At 47.4% G+C, this 21,885-nt stretch overlaps 1 protein-coding gene across 1 annotated transcript; it reads left to right on the top strand.

Moving 5' to 3' along the window:
- Positions 1-1,055: 1,055 nt before the first annotated feature.
- TMEM39A (transmembrane protein 39A) lies at positions 1,056-21,863 on the top strand. The gene is made up of 9 exons (XM_069785829.1): positions 1,056-1,442; positions 13,301-13,494; positions 15,031-15,253; positions 16,659-16,742; positions 18,204-18,346; positions 18,807-19,155; positions 19,975-20,162; positions 20,687-20,807; positions 21,349-21,863. The coding sequence occupies exons 2-9, from the start codon at positions 13,382-13,384 to the stop codon at positions 21,580-21,582; spliced, it is 1,455 nt and encodes a 484-aa protein (XP_069641930.1). The 5' UTR covers positions 1,056-1,442; positions 13,301-13,381; the 3' UTR covers positions 21,583-21,863.
- Positions 21,864-21,885: the final 22 nt, after the last annotated feature.

Raw genomic sequence — 21,885 nt, forward strand, 5'->3', positions numbered from 1 at the left:
GATACGAAAGTAAACTGTCATCATTGGTGGATGCTGCGGCAGAAAAAGTAAAGAAATATTGCTATCTTAAAAGTCAAATTCAGGAATTGCCGAATGCTAAAAATATTAAATTGAAGGGATTCCCTGTGGGAGCATGAGGTAAATGGTATTCTGGCAACTACAAAGTGTTAAAAGCATTAGGAATCTCAAATTCCCGACAAGACAAAATTGCACGATGTATGTCAAGAAAAGCTTTATTTACTTCTGTTGGTATTGTACATATGTTTGCGAGTCATTTGAGATCTATTGTAAGAACTTAATCATCTGTTACTGTTCTGTTTTATATCGTTTTTGCTATATTACTACTTGTTGTTCTTATTGTATTTACTGTTCTGTCTTATTTGCTGTATTACCATTTATTGCTTTCCTGTATTACTACTTAATTCTCTAATAAAACTACCCCTGGTACTCCTGCTCTGTTACCCTGGCACCGGAAAGGTCGGGATAGTAAATTGGAACTCGTATTCATGACGTGTCACACCAACCTAAAATTGGACAAAATACTAATTGGAAATGTCAAAATTTTTACCAATTTGGACCACTTTACCAGATTTGACACAGGTGGACGGGCCACCTTTACTTAACTCGGGAAAGAAACATATGTAATTTTTATGTGTTTGTTAAATGGCCCAGGTCTTCTCCGGTGAGGTGCCTGCACCGCACCTCAGCTGAGGGTGGCAATGGCAGCAGGACTTTCCAGCTGTCGATGTTCCGTCACGGGAGAAACAGCTTTTGCTGGCGGACCATCTCCCCCGGAGGCTCCTGCCTGCCTCTACCCACCGTGCCGGTGACGCGCGGCTTTAAAAAACCCCCCAAAACCCCAACCCCCCCCTCAGAAAAGACGAACCGGCGGCAGCAGCCACCGAGCCCGCCCTCCCGCCTGCCCGCCACTACCAAGATGGCGGCGCGGCGCGGCCGTCCCGCCCCTCCGCGGCGCCCTTTCCCTCCCTGGGCCGGCCGGGGCCGGCGGCCGCCTCGGTGGCTGCTGCTGCTGCCGCCGCCGCCTCCGCCGCCGCCTGTCGCCCTGTGATGAGAGCATCAGCCCTCACTGCCACGTCTCCCGGGCAGCTGCGGCGGCGGTGCGGGCTAGCCGGCGGTGCGCAGGGCCGCTCCGAGGCCGGGCTCGCCCGCCCGCTTCTTTCCCTTCTCTTACTTTTTTTTTTTCCCCTTCACCCACAGGGCGGCCGCGGCTGCCCCCGTCCCTGCTCCTGTCCCGCCGCGGCGGGGCAGCGGCGAAGTGGGGCTGCCCGGCGGGAGGAGGGACGCTCCGCGGGGGCAGCAGCAGCCTTCTCGTCCCGGCGAGGGGAGGATCGGGGGGGGCTGGCCGCCGGGCCGCTACCGCCGGTAAAGGGACCCCGCTGCCGGCCGATGTCCGAGCCGCGCCGCCGCCCGCGCTTGGATGTGTGAGTACCGGCCCCGGTTCGTTCCCTCGGGGCAGCTCCGGTCCGGGAAAGCTCGAACGACCGAAGAGGGTGGTGGGTTCAGCCGGGTCGGGCCGGGGACACGCACACGGAGCCAGCCCCGGCGGTGTGGGGCCCGCCGGAGCCCCCCGCAAGGCAGCCCCGGGTGTGCGGGGCCGCCTCCCGCCTGTCTGTGTCCCTGTCTGCGTGTCTCGGGGGGGCTTCTGCTGGCTTTGTTTCGTCCTGCTGGTAAGTTAATGGCCCTGGGTCCCGGGCTTCTCGTTTTAGACGTTTCCCGACGTGTCTGGGTTAAAGCGAGAGGTCCGAGCACGTTGCCGAGAGGTGGGTGCTCCCTGATACGGGGGCTTGAGGATTAAAGTTGGTCTGGGGTCACGGGTAGGTTTGCTTTGGGCTTTTGAAACGCTGACCCTACGTAATCGGTCCTACGAGGGAGGTGGGAGAGGGCGCCGGCCTCTGGAAGATGAAGAGCTGAGACAATTCTCTGTAAGTCTAGGCAAATCCGACCTACCGTAAGGAACCGTTTCCAGGACGGATGTGGGCGCGCACCTCTACGGCCGTTCTGTTTTGTACCACTAAGAAAACAGTGTATCGGTCATCCTCCGTTATGTGGGATAGCAGTTACGCCGATGATTTTCCTTATTACATGAGGTACCTCCTTCACGACTCCAGCATCACTTTAACGCACGAACGTGTAGCGGAAACAGAGGCGGCTTTGTCTGCAATTTATGATTGCTCTCGTGCGTGCTTTTTCGTTGTGAATAACGGGCCCCTCATAGCGCTGGCATCTGTTATGGCTGTAAGTGAAGGAATGAGATGTCTGTGTTACAAAGCGGTGAGTCCTAAAGTTTTTGGAGACCAGGCATCCCTTCTGTAACCAGCTCAGGTCTGTTAACTCGCTGTGATCAGAAGAGATTTTCTGGGAGAGGGATACTGTAGTACGGTGACGAGACCGGAATGGCTCAGCTCCAGTTTCGCGGGATGCTGAGAGCAGAGCGGGACACCAGCCCTTTAACCCACAGTCTGCTCCTTTGCTCACCTCCCGGGCGCTCGTGTTGTTGGAGTGGCTTTTTCTGACGCTCCTTTCTCCTTCCAGCCGCTCCTCTAGAGGGCCAGCTCCTTCAGCCAAGGTGCTTGGTATTGCCATGGGATGATGCTCTGCTGGTAAAAACTGGGCCTGCTGGTGCCAAAGTGGTAGCCAGGCGATGCTGACCTCTCTGGGAGTTGTGCTGAAACTTCACCCGCTCCTTGTTGTCCCTTATCGGACTGGAATTTTTTCAGGTGTAGATGCAGCTACTCCTTGTTTCTGTTCTTGAGTATCTTTGACTCAGGTTTTGCAGTGCAAACCAGCACGTAGGGTGGGAATGCTGTCCAGGTGTGATTTATTTGGAACGACAGAGGAGCTCAGGTAATATCACTGACACGGTTAACTGTGTCCAGCGTGATGTGTACTCCTAATCTCGAGACCATAGAACATCTGTGTGCCTCCCGTACAGCTCATTCCTGGCTGTCTCTGTGCAGACACAGGACTTGCAGGCATTTGAGACCTGATTTTCAGAAGGTCTGGGTAGCCACATTTCTACTGATAGAGGTGTCTATACTGCCTCAACCTGAGCATCCAAAATCATAGATAATTCAGAAAAGGCAGGCCTTTTATCTTTATTTTTTACTTTAATTTTTTACAGTCTTTCTGACTGCAAAATGGGGATAAAACATTTTGCTTCCTACTTTTGCAGAGTATGTTTCTATTCTGCTTGAAAGAAAGTAAATTCTTTTAAAAACCTCTTGCAATGTACAGGTTAGCACCTTGCTGAATTATTCTTCTAACAGAGACACTAATGGTGTCCTGCAGTAGCTAAGGAGATAAAGCTATTCTTATCTTAGTGGCCCACCTATATTAGCAATATTTGTGCTGATGTAATATTGCCAATATAGTTACACTGTTATGTATTACTCAAAAGCAGACAGGCCTAATCACTTTTTTGTCTATGCTTTCTTCAGACATTGCTTTTTGGTCTGAAATTTTAGAGAGAATCAAATTATGTATGTAGTATTTGAGGGGGAGAAAACCTACACATTTCTGCTGGTTTTGGAATTGAGCAGCACTGAACTCAAATCTTTCTCTGAAAGTGTCCATATTGCAAATTGACTTGGGCAACTCAAGTCTGGATATCATAAAACTAATATTTTTTTTCTTCTGCAGGCATAAAATCTGGATGTTTGAGAATACAGAAGGAGCATACATGCTAGAAAGGTTTTTTAAGGTGGCTTCCAATTTCCATGAGTGTTCAGTTCAGAAGCCAGTCCGGCCACTCAGTATGACTCTGTAGAGTTATAGCTCCTAAAGATGGATATGGTGCAAAGCAACAAGATAGTACTGATTCTGAGACTGTCCTGCTCCTCAGTCTCAGTGCTTTCGCTGTGCCTCAGTATCATGAAATCCTGGAAAAAAGTTTTCTTCTGGCAGTTACAAACATGTGGTTCCATTTTAGTTTACAGATGTGAAACTCTTGAGTTGGAGGGGTTGGATTTGTACTCTGGATTTAAAGAAGAGATATTTTGTCAATATGAAGATGTATGTGCTTGTTAGCACTGGTGAAAATCAGTTAGAGATTTGGCTGTATTTGTTTACTATTAGAATGTTTGGTCTTAAAAATATTACTGATTTCCAACCATTCTTTTGTTTGTCCATTGTGAAATTTCATGTCCTGGCATGTTTATGGACTGAGAAATACAGAGGAGGGTTGAATTTGGCTTGCAGAATCTACTTACATGCTTGGGATCTTTAGACTTTAGTATTACTTGATCTGTCGTACTTACGTGTGCAGTATGCTATTCTGTTACACATATTTTCCTTTTTGAGGCCCAATTTTTGTTCTCCTTGCACTACCATTCAGTTGGAGAACTGATACGGTTTGATGACAGTACTGCAGTGCTAGCTTATGCATGAGAAACTATATGGAAGATAGAAAATTATGACAGTTGACCTTCCTCTTCTTTTGGTGGTCCCTTCCCTTTGCCATCTCCTTAATCCACTCTCTAGCTGCAGAGTGTGGCCTGTCACGGTAATGGATGGTGCCATGAAGTTAGCGCTCTCCTCTTCTTTGTTCACCTACTCGCAGCATGTCTCTTGTGCTGATGGAAACTTTAGTCCATTTATTTCTAACTGTACCACAGTTAGATAAGCAGTACAGTTTTTAGCAGGTGGATTTTTAAAATCAGAGGTAAATCTCTGGTAGCTGTGTGACTTCGGCAAATAGTTCATGAGCTATCACAAACTTGCCTGAAAGATTTCCTGCCATTCTTCATGGGGTGTAGTCATTGGAGAGTTATTTCCAACCTTTTTTTTGACTTTTTGGGCTGAATGTGTTGCAAGCGGAAAATGAGACTTCTGGTGGGAAGTGAGCATTTTGCAAGCTAGTCAGAAAAGCCGTGCTAGCTAACGTGGTGCAGCAGCATCTGTGTATGCTGGTAGGTTTGAAATGGTTGATTTAAACCAACCAAGCAGACGTCTGTGGCCCAGAAATACTTATAAGGGAGTGTGTATGCAGTTTCAGACAGCTAAATTAGTCTTGGTATAATTAATTATACCAGGGATTAATGTATCCTATTGCATATTCCCGATCTGCGACATTAGTTGCTCTGTAAATGGTCATACAAGGTTCTGAGTGCTGCCTACCAGAGTAATGCAAGTTGAAGACCTTCACTGTTTTGCAGGGAACTTGCTATAGCTGTTATTTAAGAGGCAAGTGGAGGGGAGTTGATGTATTCTCTCATATGTGTTTTACATTTTAATGCAGATTTATGATTTATGCAAATTACAATTTATTTAGAATTCTTTGCAATAATTTTGCTTTTCCGCAGTGTCAGGGATATGCAAATTGTTGTTGCAGTGGTATTTTCTGATATGAATCCCAGTGCGATGACTTGGGGTAAGGCTCAAGGAAGTGTTTCTTCCTTGTGTTTTACTCTGTGCCTTCAAACTCATTGCTACAGATGGCAGATGCCTGCCTTATTTTTAGCTATGTGAGGACAAAATAGAAAAATCCTAGTGACTCGCCATGATTTGTCATCATGGCTGATCTCCATTAAATTAAACATAGGGATTGGCAGAGGAGCAAAAACAGCAGGAAAGCTGCTTCTGTTTGTTTTAAAAAAAGCTTGTCTAAAGCACTAAAATAATACTGTAAAAAGTATTCACTACTACATACAGAGACCCCTGGGAGGAGAAATACTTGCTGAACAGTTTATCCTGTTTGGGATAAGGAAATTGAGGTCTAAATCAGTAAAACAACTTCCCTGGAAGTCAGTTGAAGAGAAGAGATTAAAAGCAAGGAGTTCCTGGCTTGCAGTCCTGTACTCAGGCCATGAGACCATGTGTATGTATTCAGGATTTGGAGGAGAATGCGTATTTTGGTGGCTTGCTTGGCTGAAAATTATAAGATGGGCTCTTAAGGCAAGAGCATCTTTTCTTCTTTTTGTAACACCCCTTCCTCCCTCAGTAGCGGTCTGTTTCGTTGCTTGTTTGCCTCTGTAAGTTGGAAAAGAATATCTCAGTGGCCATAGCTAAAATTCCTCTCCTTCCCCGGTCACCGGGCATTGCACTGTGTAACAGGGCGGTATCTCTGCTTTCTGGCAGTGGCTGTGTTTTAGCAGCGCCGCGTGTGCAGTGTTTACTGAAGAGCTTTGGTGCAAGATGTGTGTGGGAGTGTGTGTTGATAAACTGTATTAATGGCCAGCTTTGATGCCTTTGCCCGTGTTGTGTCTGCTAATACATTGTCTTTGTGATTTAGCATTATTTCCTAACCAGTGTCCCTTTCTAAAGTGAACTTTTGTTTCTGTCTGTAACAGCCACATGGAGATGGAGCTTAAAACTTTTGTGTTGTTGCCTATCCAAATCCTGTTTTGGATCCGAAGCTGAAACTCTCCCAAGCTTTCAGATGACAATGTAGGCTGTCTTTGACAACCATACGTCTACCTCAGTAATTCCCACCAGCTCTTTAGTTTGAGCCTCTTGCTCTGGATGAGGCTGGACTTGCTGTCCCTCTCCCCACATGATTTAGAAGCATGGGAACTGTAGGACCAAAAATAGGCCATGACCCAGCTGTTCAGGCCTGCATTTCCCTCTGCTGCTGGAAAAGCTCAGCTTTGCAATTCTGTCTTGCTCTCACACAAGAACAAGCCAATGCTTTCTTTATTCCCAGATCCAGTATTTGGCTCTGAGTGTTGCTGTATACATCAGAAGAAGCCAAAGAAAATGTTAATGTCTTGCTAACTGTGTGATACTGTTGTCTTGGTGAGAAGTGTGTTATCGGCCACTTGTAGCTGCTGAGCCCCGAGGACTTTGTGTTGTGGTTTTTTGGTTTGGTTTTTTTTTTCCACATTTTGGAAGATAATTTCACTTATCTTCATTCATAAAATTATCGTAGTCATTCATTAAAGTCTTACTAAGCTGTTTGCTCTGACCTCCTGCAGCAGTTAGTTGCACAAGGTAATTATATGGTTACGAGGTATTATTTTATTACTCCAGGAATCGCAGCTTTGTTGTTGTACTCGTGCTCTTAATGAACCTCTGGCTTAGTGTGTGTATCTCCTTTCCTCCAACTCACAAAGACTTGAACTCATCTGTATTCTGAAGAGGACTGTATCACCTGCATACCTCTGGGAATTTCTTCCTTACACCCCCTACAGTAAGGTCTTTGAGGGGATTTTTAAGGAATGTGTAGGATTTGGGTTGGGAATCCCTTTCTGTTTTTAAAAATTGCTTTTTCAAACTCTTGGATAATTTTCTTGGTCTAGAGTATTAACAACTTAAATCTATGTCCCATCCTTAAAAGAGCACGTCTGCAAAATGAGCTGAACTGAGCTTACTGCACTTTAAGGTGGAGAGGCTTTTCCTGGAAAACTTTTCTTTCCTGTTCCCACTTTTGTCTGTGGGTATTTGAAATACTCTGGCAGCTACAAATGGCAAGTGCTGCCTTCACCTTGTCTTTAGCTAGAACTTTTGTTTTCCCCACTTATCTGCCTGCTTAGCTCTAGCCTTCCTTGCTGATGATGCCTGAAATGAATCATACAGTGCATACGCCGTTTGTGAAATCTTGCCGCCTTCTTGCTACTTTCACCCTCTGGTTTTGGCACGTGTGTAGAGGACTGATAGATGAAGCCTCTTCGGCCAGGGTTGTGCTGTATCAGAAAAGCCTACGCTGACTTGGTCTTGCTGGGTTGGTTTTGTTATTAGAGTAGGTTCTTGGTTCTTAGTCACTGAGCAAAAGTGAGTCTTGCTGGTGCATCACCTGATGGCTGTGATTCACCGCCTGGCTCTTGTCCTCCTTGCCCGACCCTGGGCTGTGCTTCACGGGGGTTTCTGTCTCCCTCCGCACCAAATCTCCTTCTTAATCCGTCGCTCCGTACGGCGTGAGGACGTGGAAAATGTGCTGACTTGGGAGACCTCCCTCCTAACCGGTTTTGCCTCCCAGCCCGGGGCTGGGGCTGAGTTCTGGGCCAGGTGCCTGGTGTGTGCCTTTGGAGCCAGCCCGAGCTGAAAGGTTGTGTTGACTTAGCACCGGGGGAGCTCTGTGCAAGCCAAATATTTAGCTTTCCATCTGATAACCTGTTGGTTGTTTCCTCCCTTGCAACAACCAAATGCTTTTTTTATTCCCAAACCAAGCTAGGGCTGCCACAGAAGTTTTGCAGCTTCTCGGCTTTCGGTGTGGCAGATGTGAGGGTGTTGACAAGGTGGCCTCGTGACTGAGGCATGGGTGCAGTCATCGCTGTTCCTAGGCTCTCTTCTCGATTTTTTTTTTTTTTTTTTTTTTGGTGTTGGGTGAATCAGTTACCAGCTTTCTGTCTCAGTTTTTCCAGCTGTCAAAATGTTTTTGTTTAAATAAATAAATAAAAGGCTCACGCTAAAAGGAAGTAAAAATAAGCCATAGTAACTAGGACTCACAGCGGTTCAAAAGAAAACTTGCCTATAAGGTGAACTTGCTGATAATCTGCAAAGACATTAGGATTGCTGGACAACTGCAAATTGGGATTAGGTTGACCAGCTACAGCGACTTGAAGTGAGGACATCAGTAACCAGGAGACCTCTCTACATGGCCTGTTTCAATTTCAGGGACTGATGGGGGTGGGAGGGAGGAAGAGGAGAAAGAGCTGTTTGTCTGCCAGCTGAAAGTCACGACTGTTATGGTATGTATTTAATCCCAAAGGTTAGAGAATCCTACCCTATTTTCCTCTTCCCATCCTTCCAGAAATGGTTCCACCAGGGGCTAGTAACTGTCTTTTGCAGCCTTGCAAACCAGGTTTTACAAAATAAGCCACTGTCTGGGACACGGTGAGTTGTTGTAGAAGCTGTACAGGTGCTGGCTGCGCTCTTCAGTGGCAGCCCTGGGAACAGAGCCTTTCACCCAGGCCAGGGTGAACTGTCCAGGTCTTAAACGGTCCCTTGCCTTTGTGGTCTGGGAGCTCATGCCTCGGAGCTTATCCAGACAGTCCAGTTCCAGGATCTGTGTTTCTTTTGGAAGGAAAATGACCTAGAAGCCAGTGCCCCTGACAGCAGGAGGACAGGCGGCTGCTGCAGCGGAGGGAGGAATTGCCAGATACCTGGATGCAGGAATGCTCCGGAGATGGCGATGCTGCTTGCCGTGGCACGCAATGGCTGCTTCTGGCACTGCTGCTTCCACACTCCTTCCCGCGCCATTCCCAGTTCATTTACCCTTTTGTCCCGCACTTGATGCTAGCTGTGGTCCAGAGTATTACCGCTAGCACCCAGAGGGGCTGGCAATGTCGATGGTATTTTGTCAGCGCTGGTAGTTCCCCGTGCTTCGTGTCAGTGCTCTGCAGCCGTGTTGCGGGGGTGGCCTGCTGCATTTCCCTGCAAGGGAGCACTGCACAGGTGGCAGATGCGTTTCCGTGCCTGCGTAGCCGTAAAGCACAGGCACCCCGAATGGAAAATCTTGCTAGCAACCCAGACAATGCTGGGAGCTCCTGTGTTGCTGAGGAGGAGGAGGAGGAGGTAGGCAGGGCTCCCTTGCGAACAGCCACAGAGGCGACGTGTTGCTTCACCCCAAGACATCACGTGCTTTCTCAGCAGGAAGAAGGCTGCTTTGATCAAGATGGAGAGTTGTGACGAGACACCTGTGGTCGTCTCAGGCCACGTTGCTGCAAGTGAGGATGACCACATTTCCCTTTCTGCTCTTGAGAGTATCTGGTTGTAGGACTTGTGGAGCCAAGGAGAGTGTCTTGAATGTTTTCCAGGCTCTGAGAGTTCTCACACCTCGGTGCAGCAAGCTTCCCGAGAGGATTGGAGGCTCCGAGTTTTCTCCAATTAAAAAACGTTAATGCTATCAAAATAACTGGCTGAGCATTGTAGCGTTTCAGCAGAGAGATGGGGAACCAGGCAGACTTTTCATTCTGATGAGTCACTGACTCTCTCCAGATTTGTCTCTCCTAAGAGCTGTTTGGGCAGCTGCTGATGCAGGAACATGATTCTGAGTGATGGTCCCTGGGAAGCAGGACAGGGCTGCGTGCTGCTTCACCTCTGAACTGGTGGATAGTTTGTCTGCCTAGTCTTCATCAGTAAAGCCTTGCTCACAGCTGTGGTTCTTGCCTGCCTCGATCCTGCCTCATCAGAATAGCTGGAGAGCTGGTGGGGAGGAGGGGTGTTGGTGCAGAGAAACAAAATGCCCAAGTGCTTTCTGTAGTCCTAAAAGCATGAATTGGAAATCAGAGTGTCTGATTCCTGATGTTCCTGGATCTTCTTAGAACCATGTCACAGGTGAAGGTTCTGTCTCTGTCCCAAAGAAAGAGCGTGGTCCCTCTTGAGGACCCAAGAGCTGTTCCCTGTGCGTGGACAGGACCCCTGTCCACTGCTCCATAGCTGGTCCCCAGATCCTTCTTGTGTGTTTTTTATGATGCCCACATCTGCCTGAGAAGGGAGATCTTGGAAGCTAGGCCATTTCTATTCTGGGGATGTTGAGGATGGAGGGACTACAAGTATGTGACTCATTTTTGAGGGGAATTACAGGTGAATGGGGAAGAACAATGTGGAATCATGTTAATGGGCTAAAGAGTCTTGTCAGGAACAGCTTTTAGCTTCCATTACTCACTTTTTGTGCCTGCGGCTATATATAAAATAAGATCGTTGATGGGGTGGGGACTCTGCAAACAGAGAAGGGAGCCTGGTACACTCCCAGCTCGCTCTGCGAACTCTTTATTAATACTTAATATGACTTGGATGCACACAGGAATCTTATCTGTTGGAGTAATGGGTCATGGCTAATTTTTTTTTCTTGTTAGCATATTTTTCACAGTAGAATCATGCCTTTGTTTATTAACTGAAAACTATAAAAAGGCTTTTTCCCATGTCTCCCTCCTCAAAAAGGAGGACTGTTGATTGGTTCAAGGCCAAAAAAAGCAGACTTGGAGTCAACTGATCTGTAATCTCACTGCTTCCTTTATCTGGGGAGCTTCAGTTTTGTGTGGCTAGTTTTAGAAAAGAAAAACAAACAAAAAAGGAATAGTTCTTTTTCAGAGGCAGATTTTGCTCTAACAGACACCCACCTAATTTGATGAGACTCCAGTGCGGTTATTTAAAGCTTGGCTTGAGGAACTGCCCAGTCTATATGTTCATGGCTCACTGTGAAAGGGCTTATTCAAGTGCATTTAAAATAGGGTGCACTGATGTTAAGGAGGGCTCCTTTCCACAGGCATTCTTTTTTACTGGTAGAAACCTACATATTACTGGTTGCAAAAACCAGAGGGTGGAAGTGTGACTACTCAGTGTCTAAGTGTCTACGATGGCGAGCATGTGAAGCATACTAATGGGATAATACTAATGAGAGCTGTTAAATTATTTACATGAATTACTGAATGTGGCATAAAATACCTTCCACTGTTAATACCACTAATTAGACCACCAACGTATTGCATCCGTTATCATAAATATCCTGTAGGTTGAATCAGGCCAATTTTTTTAGCTTCCACAGTCCCTGCACTAGTTTAATTTGGCTTAAAATGGCTTTCAAAGTTGCTACTTTTAGAGGTTTTTCTCATTTTTTTTTTCTTCACCGTAGCTGCTTATGTGAAGTGTCTGGATGCCCTAAATGAATTCTGCATTTTCTGTTGTTGTCCCTGCTCATCTTGTGCATTCAGGAGAATTTTCTTCAGTTTATATTTAATTCCTGAAATATAAATATTTCCAAATAAAACTCTAGAACATCCTAGGGAAAGCCCTCTGAAAGCTTTAGAGTCTTGACTAGAAGGGTAAGGAAGGCTTGAATTACCTGTTGTGTTGTCATTGGAATTATAATGAGAGTTTTGAACTCTGCCAAAACACATTATTTTCCTGCAAACCAAAATTGTCCAATGTTTGCTCTCTCCTTTCATGCAATTTCACAACTCTTTTTTTTTTTTTTTTAAGTGACCTTCATGTGGCTATGTGGAAAGCATTTGTCTTTAGAAACACTTCGATTTTTGTTGAAATTCTGAGAATTGGTTATTGGAGTAGAGAAAAAGGATGGGAAATTTTAATAGAAAGGATGATTCTTTGAGGGAGTTTTTTAGAATAGTCCTCCTGCACAGTGTTTATGGTGACAGTGGTGTGACTCATTGAGCAAACTTCCTGGCATTTCTGCCAGCTGTGATTTCTCAGGATTTTAAAGGAGGTGATAACTGAATTATAAATGGACAATAGGTTCCATCTGTAAATTTCAAAGCTAGATCCAGAGACTCCCAGAAGGTGGGGGTGCTTTTTTGGACCCTGGGTTGGTTCTGGCTGTGATATTTTGCCAGAAGGGCAGCTGATTAGTCTCCAGACATGCAGACACACCAGAGTCGTTGTAGCGAGATGCTTGCTCAGTGTCTTGATTCTGTACAGCACACGTGCTTGGAATGACTTCCAGATTCACACTCCAGTTCAACCCCTCGCTCTCTTATGTCTGCTAGCCATCAGAAACCTACCTGACTGCTGAAATCCTTGCAGTGTCATGTGGGAGACCAATGAAATAAAAGCAAAATTGTATGGGAAGTGATAAAGTCTGTGCCAGAGAATCCACCTTTGTCACTGGTATTCTGAATTGCCCAGCCTCTCTCATACTAGTTCATTTTAAGGAACTGTTTACTTTATATATGTCGTTTAAAATAAATAAATATTTACAGGCTTACTTTTTACTTTTTTTTTTTCCCCTGAGGGCTGGGATATGGGATTGCCTATATGTGCTATTTGAAGTACATGCATACACGTGTGTTTTGCTGCAACTACTCTGCTAACTAGAACCACTTTTAAACACACCTCCTCCCATCGTGTCAGTCGGGCTTTCTTAGCACGGGAGGGAGCTGAACCGTGCAGTTAACTTCATAGTGACCAGTCTGTCCGTTCAGACCTCTGGCAGAGGGTCCCAAATTACCTTTCAGCATCAGAGCCTGTCAAATGACGTGGTGGGTGGTTAAAAAGACCTGCGCAGCTCTAGGAGCTCCTTGCACCAAACCAGGGAGAGGGCTCTGCCCAGGCTTGCTTTTGAAACGAGGCACGCAGTTGTGTGGTCTCCAGCACTGGAGATGCTCGGTGACACTTTCCAGCCAACAGGAAGCGCTAGCAGTCACTGATGGCTAATTTAAGCAGGCGCTTTTTAAAGACACAGCGTCAGTGGCGTCCGTTCTGTGTACGCAAGCGGACGCCGATCTGGTGCTGTTGAAATGGCGCAGTCTTTTAGGGTGGTGATGGGTGTCCCGCAGGGCTCCGAGTGTACGAGAGTGGCTTCCTTTTGCATGAACTCGCTTGGCTGGGGTGCGAACTAGGCAACCAGCAGTTTGCAGCTTCAGTGATGTTTCTGCCTCCTTTGCAGACCTGGGAAGGCTTCGGGATCGTTGTCTGGGTCTCGGGGCACAGCCTGCTGCAGGCACTGGAAGTGGATTCGTTCCTGGTCATGCCCGGTGGAAGGAGGGGACCCAGCCGGCAGCAGCTAAGCCGTTCAGCTTTGCCTTCTCTCCAGACGCTGGTTGGTGGGAGCTGCGGAAACGGTACCAGTCTGAGAAACAGGTGAGGGCAAAGGTAGGGTCATTGAGACACCTGCAGCTACGACAGCACTAAAAGCTGGGAGCCTTGATCCACTCTGAACTCTGCGCAGGAGCGTGGCTTTGTGGTTAAAGCAGGGAACTGGGAGATGGGAACCTCGAACCCTCTGCTGTGGCATTAGGAGATGAGCCATTCAAGAGGGAACGTGCCCCGTGTAACAAAACCTATTCCAGCTTCTCTTCTCAGCTCTGCTGTGGCACCTGCTTCCCTCTGCGGCCCCTCTCTTGACTTCATTTATTAAAATCAGCCCGTGGAAAGTGGTCTCAGCCACTCTTCACCGCTCACCATCGTCACAGTGGCCAGGGGTGGAAATCGCACAGTGCTCAGTTTGTCTTTCCCTGCAGCAGTTCCCAGAGCAGCAAGTCCTAGCAGATGATGAGTCCTTGTCTCTCTTGCTCACTTGCCTGCAATGCCACAGGGAGTTAGCGTGACATGTCAGAGCTCAGCTGTGAGTCCTCCTCCTATGTGATGGAAAGGCAGGGCAGGAGGATGCCTATATTCTGTTTCAGGCCTGCTGGCTGCAGATGAAACTAATTCTCACAGTTGGCAAAGCTCATCTCCATTTTCTGGGGAAGTTGGGGGCTGAAAAAGGAACACATAGTGACATTTCGATCTCCACATTTGGCATAAAGACTAAAAGGGCCCAGCATTACTTCTTCCATACAGAAGTCAGCAGACTGGAGAAGCTATTTGCTGCATCTTGAGGGCCTGATCTACTTGGTATAGGTTCATCCTTACAGAGTAGAGAGATCCAAGCCACTTAGCTTTGGCCTTTAGAGACTTCTCTGGCTGGGACAGATGGATGGATGGCACAGTCTAAGATTCCTGAGGAACAAGTGACTGTTGAGACCATGGAGTCAGCGGGTCCTGGTTTCAGTCAGACATAGCATAGTTTATGTCTGAACTTCCTCCATCAGTTCAGTCTGCTGGAGCTTTTAGTTGTCCTAGCCTCTCCTGAGGGCTAGGAAAGAAGGAAGTGTGAGAACACTTGAGAGGTCAGCCTCTAGGAAGTGGCTGAACTCCTCTGTTCCATTTTTCATTACCCCTCTTTCTAAGAGAGAAACTGTGAGCAGAAGGATGATGGGCATTTAGCAATACTGGAGGAGGAGGCTGGGTACTACTGTAATGTCTTAGTGATGAGTGGAAGGAGCCAACATTAAGCATTCAATCTGGCACAGTCCTCAATGATTTTTGCTTGGAGTTGCTTCCTTGCTCTGTACCCCTGTTCCTCCACCTACAAGTTTACTGAACTATTGCTGGGCATGTCACAGTAGACCAATCTGTTGTCCAGAGAAAATGCTGGATAAGGGTTTTGTCTGAGCCAAGAAGATGATGAAGCTCGCCACCAGTCTTGCACCAGAAATATGAATGCAAGACTGCTGCCAACTCTCCTCTAGCAATGCCCAGTCCCAAATACACAACCCTAAGCACTCCCTGTCCTGGAAAACGGTAGAGATAGCGTAGAATGCTTACCAAGTGAGTCGTATCTGTCTGCTTCAGGAATGGTAGTGCCATCAGCCTCTCGGCGCCTCCGATCACAGCGCTGATTACTCCAGAGCCTGTACGTCACTGCCGGATCCCCGAACTGCCATTGGATGGGAGCCTTCTCTTTGAATTCCTGTTCTTCATCTACCTACTGGTAGCCCTCTTCATTCAGTACATCAACATCTACAAGACTGTCTGGTGGTACCCATACAATCACCCTGCTTCCTGCACCTCACTGGTGAGTTCCCCAGCAAATGCCATCACTTGTGCTTTTTCATTACACAGCTTCTTTTCATGCTTCTTCAGTCCAGGAATCACCAAGCATTTGACATTAAGGGAGTGAAGGCAAGTTCACATGCACCCCCATCAGCCAGGGCCATGCCATCCCCCATTTTACAGGGGAGAAAATACGTGGAAGGTGAGAGAGAGGTGTCAGCATGACTCATTCGGTGGAAATTTCTGGCAGATACTTGCATGGCCTAGCTAGCTGCTAGGGTTTGAAATGGAGTTAAGACTCCAGGAGCCTGCTCTCTCCTGCTGTGGTTGCCCCTTCCCAGTGGAAACAACAGAGCCTGAGAGAAGGGAGATAATGCAAGTTTTCATTAGGATCTCACAGCAGGTCAGCAGCAGAGGAGTTGGGGAGGGGGTCAGATCCTCAGCTTATGTAAACCTCCCAGTCTCCTCAAGTTTTAGTCTTCTTCCTGGCCCCATAAGGTGGACAACCTGGCAGTGACCTGTACCTGAGTCAGCAAACCTCATCTGATCGAAGCTAGCCTCTGAATTGGTCCTTCAGTTTACATTGTGTCCTTGCCGCTTGGAAGCATGAGGTGGTTCCTTAGTTAACAATGCCGACAGGTGGTGCTGGTGTTCCAGTTATCTGTTTCAAGTTCAGCTATGTGATGCTGGACACGGCTTGCTTTGAAGAAAAAAGCATTCTGTTTTAGGCTCCCTACCTGAAAGGATTTAATGGTCATTTCTTTGTTCCCATCAGAAGTCAAGCATTCTTTTTTACTTAAAATGTCCTTGAAGTCCCACACAGCAATATTCAGAGTCTGCTAATTGTTCTAGCCAGAACACATTTGATAACTTCACTGAAAAGTCGTAAGGGGTCCAAAAGCTGTATCTAACTTGATGCAGCCAGAGCCAACATTAAACTTCTAATACAGATCTATGGCCTGTGAAGATGACGTTTCTCAGATCAGCTTGATTATCAGGGAGCACTGGTCACTACAGACCATTTCTGAGACCAAGAGCTAAAGTGAGCTGGTGTGCTCACTCTGGACTCCATTTTGGCTGCCCTTGCTCTGGTTGCTCAGTGGCTTTTCCTGGGAGAACTTGCAAGCTGTTCTCCGTAGTAAGATCCTGGTCCTAGATGTCCCTCTGACCCCAGGAATACCTGCCTGAAGGGTGGGTTTGTTTTGTTCTCAGTGGAAGGAACCCCCATGTGTGGAAGATCTTACTTTGGGAGACATTCCTGTGTTACTGATGTTTATCCCTTCTCCCTCATCCCTAAGGAAGAGCTTTGGGGAATGCTTACACAAGGTCCTAATGCGCTCTCAGCAGCCAGCTTTCTAGTCCCACCCCAGCTGGGTGGTTTCAGAGTCCCTTCCCCTGGTGAAGACCTTTTTTCTTTCCTCCTTCAGAATTTTCACCTCATTGACTACCACCTGGCGGCGTTCATCACAGTGATGCTGGCGCGGAGGCTGGTGTGGGCCCTCATCTCTGAGGTAACATTCCCACTGTTCCCTCTCCTGCCTGTAGTACTGACTGCAGAGCATAACCATCCGTGGCCCGAGAAAGTTCTGCGAGTTGGGTAGCTGAAGGGTTTCTTCCTCCAGAACAAGTCTGGGTGTGAAGGACTAAGATTTTGGGGATGCCCTTCTGCCTTGGAGTTTTCTCCTTGAGCCCATTCATGTCCTGCAGTATTGGGTAGCTCTGTTGCCTCTGCAGCTTGAAGATGATGAAATGGTCCCACTTGCTTCTTTATCCCTGCAGGCGCAGTACTGTACCTCACTATCTTGTGCCAGAGAAGTGACTGAGAGAATTGCAAGTCAGGTAGCAGAAAGGAAAATAGAGAAGCTGGCTAGCCAAGACTGGAAAAATGGACAGGAGATTAGAGGCGAAAGGTCAGGAGGAGGATGTCTGAGTACACTAAAGTGAAACAGGAATAGCTAGAAGAACTGTTTTTCCAGTCCTGGTTACTCAGTAACTCTGAGACTCTGGTCATGTCACCTCAGACTTTGAGACCCTGTCTGTGTTTGTGAGAGCAGAACCAGGCCAAATAAATGTTTGAGAAAGGTCATTTTGAGGCAAATAGAAGTTCTGTCCACTGAAACAGTTAATTCAACTCCAGGCTAAGTAACTAAGCAATAAGTTTAAAAAATAAGTAAATAAAGGAACAGTTACGTCCTGTTGAATAGGTGAATGAAGAAGATGGGATCTCTGAAGTTCTCTTTTCATCTCTGATTCCTGCCATCTTCATTTATGTTCACATCCTCCGTAAAACTTCCCATAGACTGAGATTTCTGCATTGAAACCTTCCATGCAAGTTCTTGCGCATCCCATCTATTGGCTCTAACCCCTAAGAATCTTTTCATAGTTCAGTTGCCTTCTCCCCTCTGGAGATTGGAACAAGCTTTCTTGCTGTCCTTTTGAAGGTGGTGCCTCCTCACTGGACTGCAGCCTGTACATCCAGTAGAGATGAGTGGTGGAAATTAGTTTGGGGATTGCCAAGGTGCACCATCTTTTCTTCCCTTGGCTGAGAACTGTGACATTCCAGTTCTTGAGGAAAATGAGTGCCAAGACCTGCTCTTTCTAAAGGAAAGAGCAAGGGGAAATGTGTTTCAGGCTATCCTGGACTATCATCAGAGCAATACAGGACTTGAGCAAAAAGATTTTTCTCCTTTGCAGCTCTGATTTTTTTTTGTTTTGTTTTAAGGCCCTATTTTAGTCATGCCCTACAGCTTGTGCTTATTTGAATCTTTTGGATTCTGTCAGTCATTAATAAAATCAAAGGTGTTCACCTTTGTAAGAGAGTCAGTCTCCTACTTCTGGGAGGAAGAGGGCAGCCATCCCTCTTACAGTGCCTCCTGGCACCCCTCTCCCTGCTCCTTCTCCACAGGCACCCCCATGCTGATGTTCTGGCACTAATGTTACAGGGCTGCTGAATGTTTCTTCTCCGTTTGCAGGCCTCTCAGGTGGGTGCAACATCAGTGATCCACTACATGGTGCGCCTGGTGCTGCTCACCCTCTGTGGATGGGTGCTCTGCTGGACTTTGGTCAACCTCTTCCGCAGCCATTCTGTTCTCAACCTTCTCTTCCTGGGCTACCCGTGAGTGACACCACCTTGTACCTTCAGCGCAGGGGGAGCGTAGCAGCTTGGGGGTGGCATGAGCCACCGTGGAAAGCAGAGCTGTTGGCTGTAATCTGTCTCCTCATCTTACGATTAAAGGAGAAGTAAGAGTAGCTGGGGGATGATGCGAGGTTGTGGTGCTGAGCTGATGAAGCAAATTAATTCAGTACGCTGTTGCGTGAGGGGTCTTCACTGTGACTGAAGACTGAGCTGTTGGGATCGTTGGTTCTACAAATGGGACTTAAAGAAGCTTCTCTGCAGTTGTTGAAGCTGCAGCCTCTAGCCTTTTATGGGGGAGAAGAGTTGGCCACTAGCTTCTGGAGCGAGGGTTCCTGTGTGGTGTCCCTCTCATAAGGGCCAACATCTGTTGAGAAGGTGCACCCTGCTTCATGTTGGGATGGTTGTCATTTCAGCCCTTTTTTTCTTTCTTTCCCTGCAGGTTTGGTGTCTACGTTCCTCTGTGCTGCTTCCACCAGGACAGCAGAGCACAGCCCCTACCCGCAGACTGTGGTTACTTGGTACAGGACCAGATGGTGGATGATGGGGCTTCAGCTGTCAACAGCCTGGTCAAACCCAAAGATTTCCTTTCGCTTCTGTGGGAATCCTTGAGAGAACAGTTCAATAATCCTACGTCTATCCCCACCCACAGCTGCCCCCTTTCTCCAGATCTCATCCGCAATGAGGTGGAGTGCCTAAAAGCAGACTTTAACCGCAGGATCAAGGAAGTTCTCTTCAACTCTCTCTTCAGTGCCTACTACGTGGCATTCCTGCCACTGTGTTTTGTGAAGGTAGCTCTTATCGGGCTCTTTCTGTGCCCCTGCCCGCCGTCTCCTTTTGAATGCTGTGTGAATTGCTGCCAGGCCAGATTCCTGGTTAATTCCCCTTTTCTCTGTCTCCCCTTTGGCAGCCCGGATAGCGGAGCATGGCTGCATCCGGAGTGCACTAGTACTGCTCCTGGTTGGCGGATAGGTATTGCCATAAATGTGATGCACCTCTAGTCCCATCACCCCACTTACTAACTCCCCTTCTCCCACCCCCTGTCCTAGGCAGATGGATAGCTGTGTTCTTCCTAGAAAAGGGAACCTGTTGTTACCCGTCTCAGATCCAGCATCCTGGCTTTCGAGTGCTTGGATTAGAGGCTTTGGTGGTCAGCCTGTTAGAAAACAGAGCCAACTAGGATGCTTGGCAAGCTAAATCCAGGAACCTCTTGTCAATGTGGGGGCTGTATTTTTCAATCTGCTGTTTTTCTAACTTGAACTAGCTCCAGTTGGTGTAGTGAAGTGGGCAGGGCTCCACAATCCATGTAGCAGTCTTGGTGCAATTGGTGCTCCTGGGGCAGTTCTGTGGCAGGCAAACCCCCTTGTTATCCGCTGCTGGAGGAGGAGATGTACCAGCTGCAGCCGAATCCCCTGCCCTTTCTCCTTCAGGTCAAGGAGAAGGGAGTCTTGAGTGTTTCCTAAGCTGTAACCCTCTGAAATCACCGGTCCAAAAGCGCATGCCTGTAATGTGTGGTGTGGGTCTGCTGGATGCACACGCAGTACGTCCCTTGTCATTCCTTCCTCTGTTTTGTGACAGTGGTGCCAAGTTCTTGCCTGGTCTCTTTCCAGAGCACCCAGTACTACGACATGCGCTGGTCCTGTGAGCACCTCATCATGGTGTGGATCAATGCCTTTGTCATGCTCACCACTCAACTGCTGCCTCCCAAGTACTGTGACCTGCTCCACAGATCAGCTGCCCACCTCGGCAAGTGGCAGAAACTAGAACATGGTTCCTACAGCAATGCTCCACAGCATATGTGAGTGTGGGGATGAGGAGGGGTTGGCATGCCTAGCAAGGGGCTGAGAAGACATTCTAGTAGATAAGCAAGTATTAGCAGTGCTTATCTACTGAGGACACTTATCCATTCCCTACAGTGCCAGGGGTCACAGATGCAACTCTCCTGGTCTTTCTGTTCCCTAGAAACAGAATCGTCTGCTCTAGAGAGCTGTCTGAGCTCCTCCGGTCAGTGCTGGTTCCTTCCCAGAAACAAATGCCGAGATTCTTCTTGGCCACTGGAGAAGTAGCTTGTGCAAGGGCAGGGGGTGGCCCCCTCTGATGCAGCGGGCTAGGTTCTTGCGCTGGGAGCCATTTGTTCATGTTACTCAGTCTGAGTCCATCTGGTGGGCTTGTGATCACCTCTCTGTGCTTTTCCAGTGGGAGCTACAACACGTCCTCGTGGCGGAGGCTTTGATATTTTTTAAGATACAGTCCATTCCTGTGAACCCATGTTCAGGGAGTTGGGAGCACAGATGCTAATTCTCTGGCATTCTTTCCCCACAGCTGGTCAGAAAACACAATATGGCCACAAGGAGTTCTGGTGCGACGTAGCCGATGCCTGTATAAAGCAGTTGGGCCTTACAACGTAGCAGTGCCTTCAGATGTGTCCCATGCCCGCTTTTATGCAAGTATCTCTTCTCTTGCTTGACGTGTTATGATTGTGGGAGGGAGGAGAGGCTCAAACCTAGCTGCAGCAGAGCAGATTAAGAGTTCAGTGCTGCGCAACAGCCTGTTGCTGCTGAACAAAATACCTGTTTGCAGCAGAGAGGCTTTCCCATTGCAGTGATTTCTGGGCAAGATGGAAGCCATGGCTGCCTTGTCAGTGCTTTCTCATCATGGTGACACAGCTCTCCCATCAGGCAGTGGCATATTCGTAAGAGGGTTCTGGCTAACATCTTCCAGGGAAATGGGAAAGTATGTCAGCTGGCCAATAGGTTATTTCACCAGCCTCCCCTTCTTAAGCAAAATCACGCTTCTACATGCCTTGTTTCTTATGCTGCTTCCCCTAAGTACCAGCTAGTGGTGGTTGGAGTACAAACATTTCTTCTGCACAGCACAGTGGTCGCTAGCTCAGTGGTGCCTGACAGTATTATGTACGTACCCCTCCCCACTGTAACACTGCAACAAATTAAAGAAATCTGTCCTTTTTAACTGTTTCCCTGCAGTTCCTTTTTCACCGTCCATTACGGCTGCTCAACCTGCTGATTCTCATCGAAGGCAGTGTGGTCTGCTACCAGCTCTACTCACTGCTGCGCTCAGAGAAGTGGAACCATACCCTCTCCATGGCCCTCATCCTTTTCTGCAATTACTATGTCTTATTTAAGCTCCTCCGGGACCGGATAGTATTAGGCAGGGCATACTCCTATCCACTTAACAACTATGGACTCAAGGCACACTAGGCCGGCCAAACGTGTACCGCTTCTCTTTCCCTTCCCCCAGGGCAGGGAGGGAACCTCAGAAAAAAAAATATTTTCGTACAGTTCTATTTTTTTCTTGCGGCGTTTATAAATATTTAAAATATTTTATATTTTGTATACTATTGTTTTTGTGGGGCGGGAAGGGAACCAGTGGCAATTAAATGTCGCTTTATAAACAAGGTGTTATTTTATATATATCTAAAAAAAAAATCAGTGTGTATATACCGTATATCTATACCCATACATATATCTATGTGAAGCAACAGGATTGTGTGTGTGGTCACT

The sequence above is a fragment of the Haliaeetus albicilla genome, chromosome 6 (assembly GCF_947461875.1).
Source record: "Haliaeetus albicilla chromosome 6, bHalAlb1.1, whole genome shotgun sequence".
Lineage (NCBI taxonomy): Eukaryota > Metazoa > Chordata > Aves > Accipitriformes > Accipitridae > Haliaeetus > Haliaeetus albicilla.

Coding starts and splice junctions, on each gene's coding strand:
- TMEM39A (XM_069785829.1), top strand. CDS start 13,382: ATGCCCGGTGGAAGGAGGGGACCCAGCCGGCAGCAGCTAAGCCGTTCA. Junction 19,156..19,974: donor TGCCACTGTGTTTTGTGAAG/GTAGCTCTTATC, acceptor GTCTCTTTCCAG/AGCACCCAGTACTACGACAT. Junction 20,808..21,348: donor TGTCCCATGCCCGCTTTTAT/GCAAGTATCTCT, acceptor GTTTCCCTGCAG/TTCCTTTTTCACCGTCCATT.